Raw genomic sequence first — 17,236 nt, 5'->3', positions numbered from 1 at the left:
TAACTTGCTTATCTGTTCTTCCTCTTCTATTGTTATAATTTCAAACCATTGAATTGGAAGAAAGATTATTTTTTTCCATGCCTGAATCATATTAACAATGTCTGATTTCCTTTTTTTTCCCCCCTCCCCCTGAAAACAAAAGTAGTGTAGATCAGGTTTGTGCATCTCATAAGCAGTAGCTGAAATAATTGTGATTGTCACAATAGAGCTTTCTGTTAATGATAGAGTAGAGTAAAAAGAAACTGTAAAAAGAATAAAACATAAAGAGACAAGACAGGAAGAATGATCGAAGACGAGGTATGTTTCCACAATTACTGGTGAAGTTTACTAAATGCCAGTCGTTTCAGTCAGGATAATTAGTCGTGGATACAGTGGCTGCTTCACTAATCTTAAATTGATTCATTGCAATAATGAGCATGTTTTCCCCTCCAATTAGTAGCTCATTTTCCTTTTTTCCCTCCAGTGTAATTTTTGGTTCATAAATATGGAGTTCTGTATATTTTATACATTGTAAGGGGACAAATTACTCTGTGTGCATACATGCATCCATCCATACACTCTCTCCCCATTTTGTCCTTGGGCAAGTATAAGCTGCAAGTGTAAGTGACAGAAGTGTAAGCTTGCCTAAGGACAAAAATGTAGCACTCAGTGGAGTTTGTAGCCTGCTAAATACAAAGAAAATGGAGCGGGAACGCTGAACATGACTTATCCCCTCGGTGGAGGTATTAGTGGTCATGCAACAGGGACAGGAGCATAGTCGAATCAAATGTGTGGAGCCTGATGCAGGGAATCTCATCTCCTGCATTGCAAACAAAAATTTCTCTCTAATCTCATCTGTCTAGACCCTCCTTGCGATAGGGTCTGAGTGTCTCCCAAAAGATTGCAACGTTCTTTTTCTCTGTCTCCCACTCTCCATACAGTATATAGTGCTTTGATGTGTGTGTTCATTTTTATTAATGAATCCATGAGAATAAGGGTCCTATTGTCAGAAAGCCCACTGCATGTTTTTAGGCCCCTTTCGCTCTTGGCAATACAGCTAGCCTGATTACAAATTAGCTTCAGTCCATTGCTGTGAACTACTCAAGGAGGATGGGGATGTAGAATGCATGGTTCAGAAGTTAATGCTGCAAAAAGCAGCATTCTTTTCCAGTGGGAAATAAACTATTTATAGTATGGATGATTCACGGGAGAATTCAATGGATGCTTTGCAGCTCTGCTCTGTGCCTAGCTGGCAATTCCCTGGAATTACTACAGAACTGCAATCTTACATTGTTATCAGAAGCCTTCCCCTGGGTTTGGGAGTGAAGAAGAGTCATCACTGTGTGCCCTTCTACACTTCCAGGGTCAAAACTGTGTGATTACCACATGTTTGCTCCTGTTGCCCCTTTCTGACCTGACTGGCTAGTCAAAGTTCAGGGCTCTGTGGATGTTCCAGGTGGGAGGAGAAATTGGTAAGAGCCAGGTATTTGTTTGATGCAATCTTGTTTATTTACAAGGAAAGTATAAAGTCCTGTGTCTCTGAATGCAGAAGGAATCAAGACAAAAGAAGCAGTTCCTTAGCTTACCAGCCCCCCAAGCCTCTTTAGCCAACACCAGTGCCAAAAGCTCTTTCTATGGCTTTTTCCAGGGTCACACTATGCTCACTATGCATCCGATGAAGTGAGCTGTAGCTCACGAAAGCTTATGCTCAGATAAATTTGTTAGTCTCTAAGGTTCCACAAGTCCTCCTTCTCTTTTTGCGGATACAGACTAACACGGCTGCTACTCTGAAACCTGTCACTATGCTCACAGGCTCTTGTTTGCCTTTTTCTTGTTTCCTTTCCTCTGCCTCTCTCTCTGTTCTGATCCGTGACCTCAGTAGCTGTGTGTTCTTTCACACTCCCAGGAACACCCACCCAAAACAAATCTCAACACACCCACTCCTGGGCAGGTTTACGCATGCCTTTTGTCTTAGGTGGGGCTTATGTTTGCAGTGATGGTAACTGAAGGGTGAGTTTACACCTATCAGCCTGGGAAGGGAGGGTTAGCCCAACCCATAACAAGGTTTCACACCCAGCTCCTGAGGCTGGCCTCGAAACCACATGGGTCAGGGGAGCCTAAAACTGTATCTTCCTCAGTGTAATCCTCTTGTTGAGGGAAGATTATCACTAGTCCATATTTAAACATGCCTGTTACATGGCTAGTGCGTAAAAATCATGCTTCCTCAGGAAGGTGGGAGGTGATAGAAAAGAAGAAGCTTTACTTATTGAACAATAATAGTGACTCAGCTGTCAGCCTTTGATGTTGAATTATACTTGATAATAGTCTGTTCCCAGCCTACAAATGGATTACAGATGATCATCTGTTTAATTATGTTTCAGTGCAAAGACAACATTTTCTGAAAGTATATGCTAATGTATCAGTTTTGCTTCTATTATGTTTTCTTTTAATTATATGTATTATGATGATCTGAATGTCTGAGAGGACGGGAATATAAAGAGAGACAATGTGATTGACTACTAGCTTTCCATATTTAATCTTTTTGTTGATTAAAGGAGTGCTGACCACATTAGGGCGACAAAATTAATATCCTTAAAAGTTACTGAATCACAATATTTTCTCAACATTCTTTCTTGTTTCCACAAAAACTAACGGTGATTTTTTGCTGGCTGCCTTAATGTTTCATGTCAGAATGCTTCTGTGAAAACAGCAAATGTTGGCCTGGAGCAAATATATGAAAACATGAGGTTATAACTCCAAGATTGCATTTTTAACATTTGTTACCAAAAAAAACCTGCTTATAATAGTGGGGAAAGTGAAAATGTCTCCCCATTATCAAAATCACACTACAGATCAGTAGAATCTCTAGTTTTTCCACACAAATATTTTTGAATAGTGAAATATATCACAATCACATAACGAGAAATCACTTCACATCACTGAAAGAGAGCTGCCTTCAGTGCTGAAAAAATATATTCAGCAGTGCACAGAAACACTACAGAATAGTTCAGGGCAAAAAGTAAAGAATTGTATCAGATCCAATTGGTATGGTAAGGAAATTTAGGTGGGTAAAATGCAATTACCCATGCTGGAATTTGACCAGTTGACTAGGGTTAAAATCCCTACTGTTCTGAAAAGTGCAGTAGAATCTTTTTATGGACCACAAGCAGTCAGGAGATAAGAGTTAGGTTTTCTTCAAAACATAAATCAGCAATTAGATTAAATACTCCATACTACTGCTTTCATATGGTAAAAATAATTTATAAAGTGAATACCTAAATAAATCCCTTGTGCAGCATGCTCCTTCAAGAGCGCAGCATTTATTTACTGAGTCTGGGACAGATAATTCATTTGCATTTGTAGATATCCACAGTCTCACTACCATGGTTTTACTATGTTCCCTACACCAGTGAGGTTGGTCTGCCATCACCTTTCAATCTGTTATGGGTGCTGAGTTAAACTTAACTCAGAAAATAAAAATGTATTTACTTCTACTATTAAAAATGAAATACATCAAAATAAACAATATTCATGGGCTAATTTAAGCTGATATAAGCATGGAAATTCAACATAATTATTCACGGCGTGACCGGATCATGGCCTCTGGAGTTAAATTTCACTGGAAGGGACCTAGGGAGATGAGAACTGTGTAATCCTCCCTTGTGGCTGTATTACCTTTTCAGCAGATTTCCCATTGGATGTTGGAGGTGGAAAGGGGACAACACTCCCTCCCTCCAACATCTCATTTCTTAGCCACCCCCTCATGCTTCTCCATTCACTGAATCCTGGATGTATAAGAGTGCTCCAAATGATCCAAGGCAAGGTGGTGCCATGCAGTTGGTTCAGTCTTCTGCATGCAGATCTAAGAGGTATGACCTCATTCTTTTCTTAACCTGTCACATTGTGCCTATTGGTTCACAGGCCTACCTAATAGGTGGCTGACACTTAAAGTCTATGTGATAAAATTAACTTCTCTTCTGAGATTGCTGCAATACTGAGCCATCCCGGGGAGTCGTGAACAGAATGGCAGCCTTAAATCTAACTTGCATTATTTGTTTGTTTTTTGTTTGACCCTTGATGATGATAATACACTGTAAAAATGTGTGTAGCCCACTCTCAGAGAAACCTCTGGTCTTCAAGAGTGTAAGAGTCCACTTATTTCTCCCTTTTAAGACTCTGTAGATCACTTTGCAACCAAAGAGCCTTGGGTTCTCTGTGCACCTTTCTCTCCTTTCCTTCAAGAGCAGTGAAAGCTCTGTGATTTTTGTTGCTGAAAGCAGACACCCTGCAGTCAACTCCCTTCCTTCAAACACTGGGTCTCAGATCATGTGTCTGGGCAGTCCCAACCAAACATTCAAATCATGCAATTGGCTGCCTTGGTATGTCAGTCAGGCTGATTATCCAGCCTGCACAGGCTATTCATGTCTCATGCATATAGGTATGTAGACCTTTGGGCTTCTGGGGATCTTTCTCTTCTCTGGAGTCTCTAAGAAGGAGGCGGGCTACATGTATATTTAATTTGTATATATTTCTCTCTTCCACCATTTTTTATTCTTTATTGTTAAATGTACTACGTATCTTTATAATCCTTCTATGTTTTTTGCCTTTTCCCTTCCAGCATCCTCCTAGATGAAGAGGGTCACATTAAGATTACAGGTGTGTAAAGAACAGCATTTGATCACTGAAACTTAATCTCTATAAGCTTGCCAATGTACTGCATTGGTTTCCATGCATCAAGCTGTGACCTTGGGTCAGTAGCTGGAAGGATGCTGGGCGGGAGGGATAGCTCAGTGGTTTGAGCATTAGCCTGCTAAACCCAGGGTTGTGAATTCAATCCTTGAGGGGGCCATTTAGGGATCTGGGGCAAAAATTGGGGATTGGTCCTGTTTTGAGCAGGGGGTTGGACTAGATGACCTTCTGAGGTCCCTTCCAACCCTGATATCCTATGATTCTAAGGAAGTTGGTAGAGAAAACCTAGAGGCTGCAGGAAGTGGGATTGATGATTCAGTAGCTGACATTATTCCCTCTGGTCATTGCTGAGCGATTGGCCTGGTGTAGTGTAAGGGCCCTGTGCATGCAGGAAGTACCATTTTTCAGATAAAATTGGGCTCCTGACTGTGGCTTCCAGCTCCAGACTTCTAACCCAAGAGTCCTTGCAACCACACACCCTTCTGGCATGGCTTCTAGCTTCAGATTAGACTGCAACCAAAAGATGCCTAGAATGGACATCCCTGTATTGCCTTGGAGCTGAGGTGTGGGCATCACTGCATGCTTGTCCACTTGTGATGATTAGAAATTCCATGGTACTTTTTGTAAGAATTGGGTGTTAACTCCAATGTCCTGTGCAAATTCCAGCTGGTGTATAAGTATTCTGCTTATCCAAATTACCTCTGCCATCTCAGGGACGTATCTTCAGAAGTGTGTGGAAAAATGCATGTGTCCAACTTCAGGGTACAAAACCCTACATGCAAGCAGGGAATTTTGTTCGCATATAGCCGCATGCAAATGCAGCTTCCAACTTCTGAGTATGTTTTGTTTTATGTGCACATAAACTGCACATTACGTGAATGTGCACTTCTGTAAATATTCAATTTTCAGTTGGATTCGGTATGCTGTATCTCTGTGGTAAACTGTTGGGTTTCATCTGAATGAAAAATGCTGTTTAAATGTGAGATAATGTTTATAATCGTAAACCAAGATCTGACAAGAGTTCTATCTATTTACAAAATGTGCCTAGATTTTGGCCTGAGCAAGGAGGCCATTGACCATGACAAGAGAGCCTATTCATTCTGTGGGACAATAGAGTACATGGCCCCAGAAGTGGTCAACCGGCGAGGACACACTCAGAGTGCAGATTGGTGGTCCTTTGGTGTGCTAATGGTAAGGGTGAATTATGTTTCTTTTTTCATTCTTTTGGCAGCTGTTTGGATATTTCAGGCTAAGAAGGCTCACTTTCAGCAATTAATGGACTGGTAGTAAGGAGGACATAAATGGGTGATGATTGCTTTGATCGTTCACATGGCATCAGCAGTAGGAAAATAATTACTTCTGACATTATATGAGATGACATATGGCCACTAATTTCTCACTCCCTCATTCCAATTCTCTCATAAGCTGGCTGTTATAATTGATTGCCATGAGTCATGATAACCTTATTCCAAAGAGAGAGGCCGAATAAGTTTAGAAAAATACAATCACCCCAGGAATAAGCAGGATCACTGTTTTGTTATTTGAGTTTTTGGTTCTTGAATGGAAGCAGTTCCCCATGTGGCATCTGTCTGTAGGATGTCGCTGATCTCTTAGAGAAACCCGGGGAGGTTCTCCACCTCTGCAGCATTTAATATAAAGTGAAACCTCTTTGGGAAAGTCTGAGGAGAGATTCAGATTCACATGCTTTTGTGTTCAATGGCTAACAATATTTTCAGAGGCTGTTTCTTCATAAAGCCCTGAGATTAAGCTCCCAGTATGAGCAGATTTTGTTAAATTCACCTTCAGAGAACCAAAACTCCCCTAGCCAATACTGACTGACATTTAACGACACACATTATTTATTATTTTTTAATCATAGACAATCTGATCCGTTTAATATGAGACTCAAATTCCATAGTCCCTCCCTTGAAGAGTCGCAGCTTGCTTAGATTGTAAACTCCATGGGGCAGGGACCATCTTTTTGTTCTATGTTTATACAACACCCAGCACAATGGGGTCCTGATCCATGAGTAGGGTTCTTAGGTGATACAGTAGTATAAATAATAATAAGCAAGACAGGTACAGGTGTGAAATAGGCCAAATTCACCAAGAAACCCAGAGGTGGACATAACTAGGAGTTGTATTTTAGCTAGTATTATTTACTCTTTACAGTATTAATTTGGTTGCATCAGCCCCTATTTGAAGGAGGTGGGGAGTAGGAAATGAATATAACAGTGGTGGTTAAATTCTATTTTCTGCACCTTTAGGAATACTTCCTTAGAACCAGTGGTCATGTCAGCGATGTTTTTCATGACCATGGCTCTAGTGAGGACTGGAGGGTGGGCAAAGCAGGGGGACAGCTTCTTCTGTCCTGTCCACCTCCCCTGAGCATGTGCTATTGTCTTTGCCCTTGACTTCCTCCTGAAACCTTGTCAAACATCTGTGTTTTGTTTTTATATATAAAGAACTCATTTTTAGAGGGCATCTTGGCTGTTTCATTTCACCTCAGTAGTTCATGAGTAGCTGTGCTTCCCCTTCAGTTGTCTTCTTGACATCAGTAAAACTCACCATTGTGCAAGGAACCATATATCCTGGCCCAACTCTAGCACCACCTGACAGTGGATTTTCTGCATGGTTTTTGCTAGTGGTCACTGGGATTCTCTTCAGATCCTTAATTTTCTACCTCCTAAAAAGGCAAACAGAATTTTGAAACAGTTGTCATCTTCTTCACTCTTGCTCTCCTGTCACTTGTCTATGACCATGTTTGTATCTTTGCTTTGTGTGCTGAGTGTTTGCTGAAGGGCAAAGTATGTGGAACAGGGCATTTTAGGGCAAAGTATGTGGATAGATTTTTAAAATAATTGCTCCTCACAGAGAAGAAGCCATTATAAATAGATCCCAGCTACTTTTATAGTATCGGGTACTTTTTGACCTAGTCATGTCCTTTCAGAGAGCCCAGTCATTTATTAATTAAGGCATGTCTGTGCCACCTACCCTGGTGTATGATACCATTGTGTGGTATAAATTGGCACAGAGGAGGGGCACTGGTTCACCCCAACTTCATTGACATCCATTTCTTAAAATTCATTGCTCTGGTTTAATTGTGTGAGGATCACTTTTTCTCTCCATTACTGCTTAACTTTTAATAGTTATGGTCTTTATGCAAATTGGTTTTGGACCAATTTAAATAGGATCAACTATAAAAAGCTACCTTTAAAGACATCTGCAGTTGACTCCAACTTATTTGAGCTACTGCAATTTTTGTAATTTAAGATCATGTTCTTGTTCCTTTCCAGAATCATTCATTTTGTCATACAAAAAAATCTCAGACCAATTGCATAGAAGCACCAAGAACATTCCTGGACCACTTTTTCCTTCTGCTTCTACTTAGGTTTCTTCCCACCAACAAAACAGTGGAATCTGTTTATAGTCAATTTGGATATAATGAAGTGGTGTCAAAAACCCCAAATTGGGTTGGTGCCTTTCTATGGACTTTTACGCTCTTTACACTGAAGTTTCACTTTCGTATAAGTAGGTCATTGTGGTGTTACAACAGAGCTGTGCCCACAGAAGGATGTTCTGAGGGATTGCCACCTCCTCCTCTGCTCTTCTTTGGGGTGAAGCAGATAGGAGCAGAAAGGAAGCTGACACTACCCCTTGTGATGAGGGATAAGGAAAAATCACTAGCTACCACTGCTTCACACTTGGTGTGAAGCTATGGTCCTCCAGAGATCACCCTTTGCCCACAGAGACCCGTGTCTCTACAGTGGGGGTGAAGCAGAGTGGATCTTTCCACAGAATGACCCTCTTCTCACAGAGTGAAACTCAGCTCATAGTGAAGTTGTTTTGTGGTGATGGACAATTTTTATTTTAACCTACCAGAGCAGCTCCACTATATGTGAATCAGTTACACAGAACTGTCTGTGTCACCACATCATTGTACTGCTATCTCTTGCACTTTGTTTCAATGTTTTTATTATTATTGCATCAATAGTTTACTAGCCACTTTACAAACGAATATGAAGACAACGTCACTTTTTATTAATTTGTGTCTCCTTTGCATCATCATTATAGTGCTCAGTATTCTTAATCTTAATCTTTTTTCTCCATTTCATTCTCTCCTACTCCCCTCCTCAGTGACTTAATATATTGGAAAAGATAATGGAATACAGATAGAGATAGTAAAATCGTCTTAACTGTAAGCTGGTCCTTAAGCCTTTGAGTGCTGTCAGAGACACCTCAGAGAAAAAAAAGCTTTAATCACTTTAACCTTTTTTCCTTTTAATAATTAACTGATTGAAGCAGTAAAAAGGGATTTCTATATGCAAAAAGTATGGGAGGATATCTGCTGCTAGCATTTTCCTCTTTTTGTATCTCCTTATGCAGTATTTTCCTTGAACTGTGACTAACATACTCTGGTGGAGAAGCTGTTCTTAAGATAAACTAAAGATCAGAAAGAATTAAGTGATATCCAGATATTGGTTAGAATTTACCGCAAAGCAATTTGCAATATGTTGTCAAATTCACATGAAAAATAGACTAGTTGGAGGCATATACGTACCTTGATGGAAAATGTATGTAAGTGTATTATTCATATCCAAAATCTTGATCAATAGGGTAAGAAATATGTTCCCTGCAGTAAGTTCTAAATTATAGTGATAAAATGGTATTTACCCCAGCAATGAGACCAGTCACCAAATAGTGATACTCCCTTGTCTCCTTTTATACCATTTGCTTCAATTCATAATATAGAGCAACAGCATAAAGAGAAAAAGAATGATAAGCCATTTTAAGGGCTTGTTCTCTTGAGCCACAATGCAAGATCCAAGCACATAAAATGTAGATCAAAGGATCAAAATGGATTGGGTAAAAAGAGATCAAAGACTTGGCCCAAAAATAGGGATCTCTGAGATGGGTCAGTGGTTGCCAAGGGAATATTGTAATTTTCTATCTAAACAAGCTGTTCGAGCTCTAGTGTGTTGTTCCCACTTTATATAGTACTGTAAATGGATATGGGCTTGTCTCGAGCAAAGCAGATCTTACAATGTTGAGGGATTAATCTTCTGAGGTGCTGAGCATGCTCAGCAACCACTGACATCAATAGGAGGTGAGGGTACTCAGCACCTCCCAGGAACTGGCCCTAAATTATCAAAGCAAATAAGCCCTGGGACAACAGTGCAAGTAAGGGAGAGCAATGGGATCGGTGACGGTGAAAAATGGGAGGAAGGAATGCTGGAAGCGGTGGGATATAAAGGAGCAGAGAGAGAGTGGTCTGTTGAGGAGCACAACAGCCCATGACAAGTGTAGGTAGGGGCAGCAAGACTGAAGGTGCGAAGTTTTTTGTTAAAAACTAATGAAATTCTGTCAGTGGGCATTAGCAGTGCCACCCTGTTAACACGGAAACAAACGTTGTTTTTGGATCAATACCAATAGAAAGGCTTGTGCTCTGAGTTCAGGCTGGAGGCTAGTGTAATTCATGAGTTCTGATCTTGTTCTGGGTCCTTGGACATGTAAGAAGAAAGGTCTCTTCTTCAGATTTCACAGGTGTAAAATGGAGAACAGGGACAGATTCTCCAGTCTGCCTTACATGGCACAAACAGAACTTAGAGCATCCAGAGATTGTCTCATGTAAGAGGAGGCAGGGGGCCTGGTAGCGAGGGGGTGAGAAGATGAGACATGAGGGACCTTATGCCCATGGCAGATGTTAATTTACACCAGGACCAGTTGTCTGAGACTGGAGACCAGCTCCCCATCAGTCTCTTCTCTTAAGCACAGTGGAGAATCAAGCTAAATAATATTTAGTTTCCCACCTCATGGAAGTGTTGTACAGTTTCATCTAAGTTTGTCAAGTGCTTTGAAGCTGAAGTCCAATGTAAAATATTGTTGTTATTGTCACGCTGTCTGGAGTGGCTCATGACCGAGAATACCAACTTCAGTACAGACTGCTGGTATGGTATGTTCTATAATTAGATTTCACCAACCCAGTTCCAAATGTGAACTTCTGGATCACTGTAACAGTCTTACCATGTAGTCCCACAGTCCCCTTAGGCACTCCAGCCTATCTTGCCATGCAGGCAAGCTGGACTTAGTGATAACTGGTCACTTACACCAAAAATCACAAAATATTCAGGTTGCTCCCAGTCCCAAGAGACCAGTCACTTACCCCAGGTCAATTTGTACCCTAGATCTCATACGAAAGAGAACGCTGGTAGCCAATCCCATAGTAAACTAATTAAGGATTTATTAACTAGGAAAAAGAAATGAGAGAGTTTTTTTACGAGTTAAAACAGGTAGTATATATACACAAATGAGTTCAGTGTATTGTTCCAAAAGGTGGCAGAAATGTAGTAATCTGTCAGCACTGAATGTCTTTTTAGAGCTAACTCAGGTTGACCCTGGGGATCAGTTTTTTTTGTTTCTTAGCTCCTGCCCTTGCAAGAGTTCAAATAGCAAAGAGATAATCTTCATGTCCGCTATCTTTATTTCCCTCTTTCTGAATTCAAGCTGATGGGATGTACTTTCTTGCATCTAGCACTTTTGTGGGTGTAAGAGGGCCATTAAACCAATCTGTGCATTGTGATGTTCCACACAGACCCATTTAGCCTTGATAGTCCTTCTGCATGGGCAGGGGAACCACTTTTCCTGCCTTGGTTGACAAGTTCAGAGCAGGCATTTTTACAATTTTAAACCAAAATTTATATACTACTCTATAGCACGGGGTACAGACATGACAAGTAAGATTACTGCATGCAGCAACCTACAAGCATTTTATAGAGATTAAACACATTCTTACAAGTTTAACTACCGTCTTGACCAATATTAACATACAGGTGAGCTGGTCTGGTTTCCAGCTATGAATTTGGCTCAGCTGACACCTACAGCCTTAGCAAGAGCTGGCACCTGGTTTACCAGTATCACAATCATCATTGTTATTATAATAAAAATGATCTTAACTGACAAAGTCTATATCCTGGTCTCTTTGAAATCAATGAGGGGTTTGCCATTGACTTCTGTGAGACCAGTACTTGCCTTACTTAGTACCAGTAGCCTGTCTGAGTCTTTGATGGTAGAACTTTGTAAATCAAAAATCCTGCTGTATCCTGCTGTATTTATGATCATGTAAATACCACAGTTTGCCAATCAATGTGTCAGAATTAGCTTAAGGTAGTATAGTACGTGTCCATAGGAATGGGAATACCAGATGAGAGCATACCTCCATCTTGTATCTTGGCTCCAATATCCTGCTTTACACACATAGCATCAATCCTTGATGCTCTTTTAGTAAATGATGGTACCTGGTGTGAGCCTACTTATAAATTTGTTCAGAGGGATGTAAAGGTGTGTAAAGGTATGGTTTATCATGACCAGACTCCTTTTGTTTTCTGTCTTCCTGCCTGCCACTCACCCCTAAGGCCTGAGATTTCAGATTCCAGCTCAGAGGTCTGTTCTAGTGGTGTTATAAAAGCTCTTCACCAAGAGAATCAGTATGAAGAGTTAATTGATTTAAAAGACTAAAAAGTTGTGGATAAACCTAGTCCATTTTCTGCTACACATTGAGAGGTTTGTAACAACCCCATAGATGTAGATCCCTGGTGGGTTGGGCTATCATTGAGATAGCACGTGCAAGTCTAATGGGAGGCCTGTAGTCACAATGGTCTCTTAGCATGCTTTCTGGCTAATTTACAGAGCTCCAGACCTCGAGGAGGCTGTTTGTTTTTCCTGAAGTGAAGAAAGTTAGACACTCTACAGACAACTTCATATGCATGTGGTGGGATGTGAGCGATGATTGGGCTAGAGGTCCCAAATAAAAAGATACGTGTTATTTGCAATGTAGTGAATACATAAAGAACAAAGTGAAGTGCCTTTCTTTAGTTGCTGCACCTGTAGAATTTGTAAGTAGAGAGGGGAGATGCTAATGAACATCTTACTCTGCTTCTGGCCAGACCGAGAATGTTTTGCTCTGATAATTTTTGCCTTAAACCTAACTGTACTATGGAGCTCTATACACCAAGGACTGTACAGTGTACACACACGTACCTGGTTAGATCAATACCAAGCATCACAGCAAGACTACCTCCTTTGCAAAATCCAAGTCTAACAATGTCCTTTTATTTTCATTGTGAGGGATGCTTTTCATAATTCAGATTATTTTGCATGTGAATAGCAGTTAGGTGAAGCTCTTCAAGCTCTTTACAAACACTAATTAATTATGCCTCTTGGGAGGTAGGTGATGCAATTCTGTCCACCCACCTGAGGGGGAGCTTCTACAAGCACCAAGGACCTGCTCATGTTCTGCGGTGCAGCTCCATCCCAGACCTTCCAGTGAACCCTTCAGTTCACTTTCTCTCCCCGCCCCCCTCCCCCCGCCACCACCGCTCTACAGTGCTCTCCTTCCTGGGAACAGAAGTTTCCCATCTGCTCTCCTCCACTAAACCTTCCACTTGCCCCAGTGACCCAATCCCTTCCCATCTCCTGATCTCCTTCACATCCACTCTCATCCCCTCATTTACACTTCTCCTTAACTGCTCGCTCTCCTCTGGCTCTTCCCCTCACAATACAGGCATGCTTTAGTCTCTCCATTCTTAATAAAAATTACCCCTTCACCCTACTTGCCTCTCCAACTACTGCCCCATCTCCCTTCTCCCCTTTGTCTCTAAACTTATTGAACACACACTTTACAATCTCTGCCTAGAGTTCCTTACCTCCAATTTCATCCTAGATCCTCTCCATTCTGGCTTCTACCTCATCAGGGCTGGCTCTACCATTTTTGCCGCCCCAAGCAGTGAAAAAAAACGTCGCCGCCGAATTGCCGCTGCGGACGGCAGAAGAGAGAAGCTGCCGCCGAATTGCCGCCACTGGCCGGCAGAAGAGAGAGGCTGCCACTGAATTGCCGCTGCCGCCCCTTTCTGACTGCCGCCCCAAGCACCTGCTTGGAACACTGGTGCCTGGAGCCGGCCCTGTACCTCGTGCCCTCCACTGAAACTGCTCTGGCCAGAGTTTCTAATGATCTCTTCTTCGCCAAGTCTCAGCACCAGTACTCCATCATCATCCTTCTTGACCTGTCAGCCACCTTTCACACAGGCGACTATGCTACTCTTTCTGAAATTTTGTCTCTCCTGTCTTCCATGATTCTGTCCTCTCCTGGTTCTCCTCCTACCTCTCTAGTAACTCATTCAACGTATTCTTCAGAGGATCCTCCTCATCACCCCTTCAGCTTTCTGTGGGAGTTCCACATGGCTCTGTCCTTGGTCCCCTTCTCTTCTCCCACTACAGTTTTTCTCTGAGTAATCTCATCTATAAACACAAATTCAATGACTGTCTCTATACGGAAAACTCACAGATCTACCCCTTATCCCAGACTTGCATCCTTCTGCTTAAATTAAATTGTTGACCTGTCTCTCTGACATCTCATCCTTGTAGATGGCTCGCCATCAGCTCAAGATCAATGCAAAAAAGCTCCTAATCTCCCCCTTTTCCTGCCCAAATCCTCTGTTATCTCCTTTCTCAAGCACTGTGAACTACACCACTATATCATCTTGGACTCAGACCTCTCTCTAGGTACTCTCATCCAGGCTATGTCTAAGTCTTCTAGATTCTGTCTGCATAACATCTCTAAGGTACGGCCTTTCTTTTCCGTCCACACAGCTAAAACACTCATAATTATATCTTGATTACTTCAACATCCTTTTCTCTGGCCTTGAGAAATGCAATTTTGCCCCATTCATATCTATTCAAAAATTTTCCTAGCTCATCCTTTTGACCGTGTCATCATCATCTTTGCAACCCTTCCCTGTCTCCCTTTTCTCTATCATACCAAACATATGCTACTTGTCTTCACTTTCCAGGCCCTTCCCATCCTATCTATCATCTCCATTCAGTATCAAAAGGCTGACTTGCGTGTTGATCAGCCCGTAATGCCAACATCCATTGTTCACTTGTCACATTTTCAAACAAGCATGTTTGTGTTTTCTCCCATCACACCTGAGAGGGACTCCCCATTAGCATCCACAGAGGTACCTCAGGATGGTCCTTCAAACCCCTCCTTAAAACTATCCTTTGCCATGATGCCTACAAAAAGATTGACAGTGGTGTTGGGGTTCTCCCAGGACCTCTTCCGTTCAGCCTCTAAGAACTCAGTTAGACTTCAGTCTTGTCACTCTGGTTCTTTTATTTGCCAAACAGCAAAGCTATGCTGAGTTGATCAGACTCAAGTGTAGGGGATGGGCACACAGTGAGCCACATATCCAAAGTTACACAGCAAACCTCTTCCTTTATATACATTTACACATTACACTGGAAAAAAGAAAAGGAGGACTTGTGGCACCTTAGAGACTAACAATTTTATTTGAGTATAAGCTTTCGTGAGCAACAGCTCACTTCGTCGGGTGCATGCACTGGTTTACTATACATTGCATCACACATTTGGGGATCGGCTTGGTTATTTTGTAGGAACCAATCCCTGAATACCACGCACTGTTCATGCACAACTTACTCTTTACCTTACCTTAGGTTCCAGGCTTATCTTATCCATTGTTATCTTGTCCGTTGTAAATGGTTCCATGGGTGTTCCCCCTTATCTTACCTTGTACAGACGTTCTCTTTACAGCCTGCTGATGCATTTACCTCCCAAATGCGTCTCTCAAAAAATGAGGCTTCACCCATGTCCAATTACTCATGTCAAGCCAACCTTACACTCCACCACTTTTGTTTTTCTTTTTTATATTAGCATTTGTTTTATTTGCATTATATTCCTGTCTTTCTGTGTATTTTTTCAAGTTTAGTACCCAGCAACACATCTTAAACACTACAGTAGTTATTTGAACTACTATTAATGCTAAGCTTAAAGTACAAACTAGGGGGCGCAAGCTCATCTGTGGCCGGGATTCTCAACCTGTTTCTTTGCGGACCCCTCAGCATGCTTGTTTGGGTGGAATCAGGGCCCAGCAGGGCTCAGGCCATCTCTGCAAGGCACGGGAAGGGAGTGCCACCTCCACCCCCGACTCACTTCAGCAGGCCACCCAGCCCATCTGGGATGGGGAGTGGGAGGGGATCAGCTCAAAAAGTTTGAAAACCACTCAGGGTGCAGAGAGATGGGGTAGCTAGGGGCTGTGTGCAGGCAGGAGTGTAGCTCAGAGTGCAGGGAAGGGGTAGCTAGGGGCTGTGTGCGGACAATGGGGTAGCTCAGGGTGCAGGCAGGGAATAGCTAGCGGCTGTGTGCAGGTGGGGGTAGTTCAGGGTGCAGAGAAAGGGGTATCTAAGGGCTGTGTGTGGGCTGGGGGGTAGCTCAGGGTGCAGGGAAGGAGTAGCTAGGGGTGGTGTGCAGTGAGGGATGTAGTTCAGGATTCAGAGACGGGTAGGTAGAGGCTTTGTGCAGGCAGGGAGTAGCTCAGGGTGCAGGCAAGGGGAAGCTAGGGGCTGTGTGTGGGCAGGTGGGTAGTTCAGGGTGCAGAAAAAGAGGTAGCTAGGGGCTGTGTGCTGGAAGGGCACCCCCCACTGTGGTTGCTGCTTCCCAAGGGCTCTGCCAGCCCTGGAGCCTGGTCCCCCCACCCAGGTAGCTCTTACCAGGTGCACAAGCAGTCAAGAGGGGCCGGGAGCTGAGGAGCAGCCACAGTCCCAGGCACCAGCAGCAGGAGGAGCAGACAGGGAAGCACTGCGGCTGACTGTTCCATGGCACCAGCCAGAGCAGGAGCCACCCCACCCTGCCCATCTCCAGTTTCTGTCCTTCGACCTGGCCAAGGGCCGGGACCTCAGGGGCAGAGGAAGAGGAGGGAGGGTGGGACTTCCCCACTCTGGTTACATTATTAGGAGTTACAGCACTGCAGTTTGGGGGTGCAGGAGGGGCAGCTCCTCCCCTCACACCCCAACTCCACCCATGGGCTTGGGGTGCTGAATCTCACGGACCCCATGAAACCAGCTCATGCCGCCGCCCAGGGGGCCACAGACCTCTCAGTTGAGAACCACTGACCTATGGTATAGCCCACCAGCGTGTAAGTTTACATTATAAGCTTGCTTTGCCTTTAAAGCATTTTTTCGTCATTTTAACTTTGTTTTATTTTAATTGCATTATAAAAACTTGTACAAAAATATAAAAATATTTTATTTATTACTATAGCAAATGTAGGTGTGAAACAGAATACAGACTAATTAAAATACCATTCCCTGGGTTCTGGTGCGCTGAGACCACTGCTTATGTCTTGTTGTTTTCTTGTACTCCCCTGTCTGTCTGTATCCATCTGTTGTCTCTCGTCTTATCCTTAGATTGTAAGCTCTTTGGGACCGGGACCATCTTTTTGTGTGGTGATTGTACAGTGCCTAGCATAATGGAGCTCTGGAAATCTGATACACTGAGCAATTAAGTGACTTTGCCCAAGGCCACCTAGCAAGTGACTGGAAAAGATGAAAGTGAGAGTAAAGCCCAAGAGTCCTGACTGGATGTTCAAGTCTCTGAAACCAAGTGATTTCAGGGCCCTAGTGCAACCTTGAACATCATCCCAGACTCACAACATTTCAGCAGACCTGGAGTGAAGTAGTTTGGGCAACCTGTCCTTTCCCCATACTCTGTTAAGGT

At 42.7% G+C, this 17,236-nt stretch overlaps 1 protein-coding gene across 6 annotated transcripts in view; it reads left to right on the top strand.

The window, feature by feature from the left end:
• Nucleotides 1–17,236, top strand: part of RPS6KA2 (ribosomal protein S6 kinase A2) — a 483,898-nt gene that overhangs the window by 368,428 nt on the left and 98,234 nt on the right. For all 6 annotated transcript variants that reach the window (XM_048844025.2, XM_048844028.2, XM_048844024.2 and 3 more), the window contains 2 exons: nucleotides 4,598–4,635; nucleotides 5,717–5,859. In XM_048844025.2, the coding sequence (XP_048699982.1) occupies nucleotides 4,598–4,635; nucleotides 5,717–5,859 (181 nt within the window). The remainder of the gene's footprint in view (nucleotides 1–4,597; nucleotides 4,636–5,716; nucleotides 5,860–17,236) is intronic.

Source organism: Caretta caretta, chromosome 3 (genome assembly GCF_965140235.1).
Source record: "Caretta caretta isolate rCarCar2 chromosome 3, rCarCar1.hap1, whole genome shotgun sequence".
Lineage (NCBI taxonomy): Eukaryota > Metazoa > Chordata > Testudines > Cheloniidae > Caretta > Caretta caretta.
The sequence above is the reverse complement of the archived record's forward strand: the minus strand, read 5'-3'. Positions and strand labels throughout refer to the sequence as shown.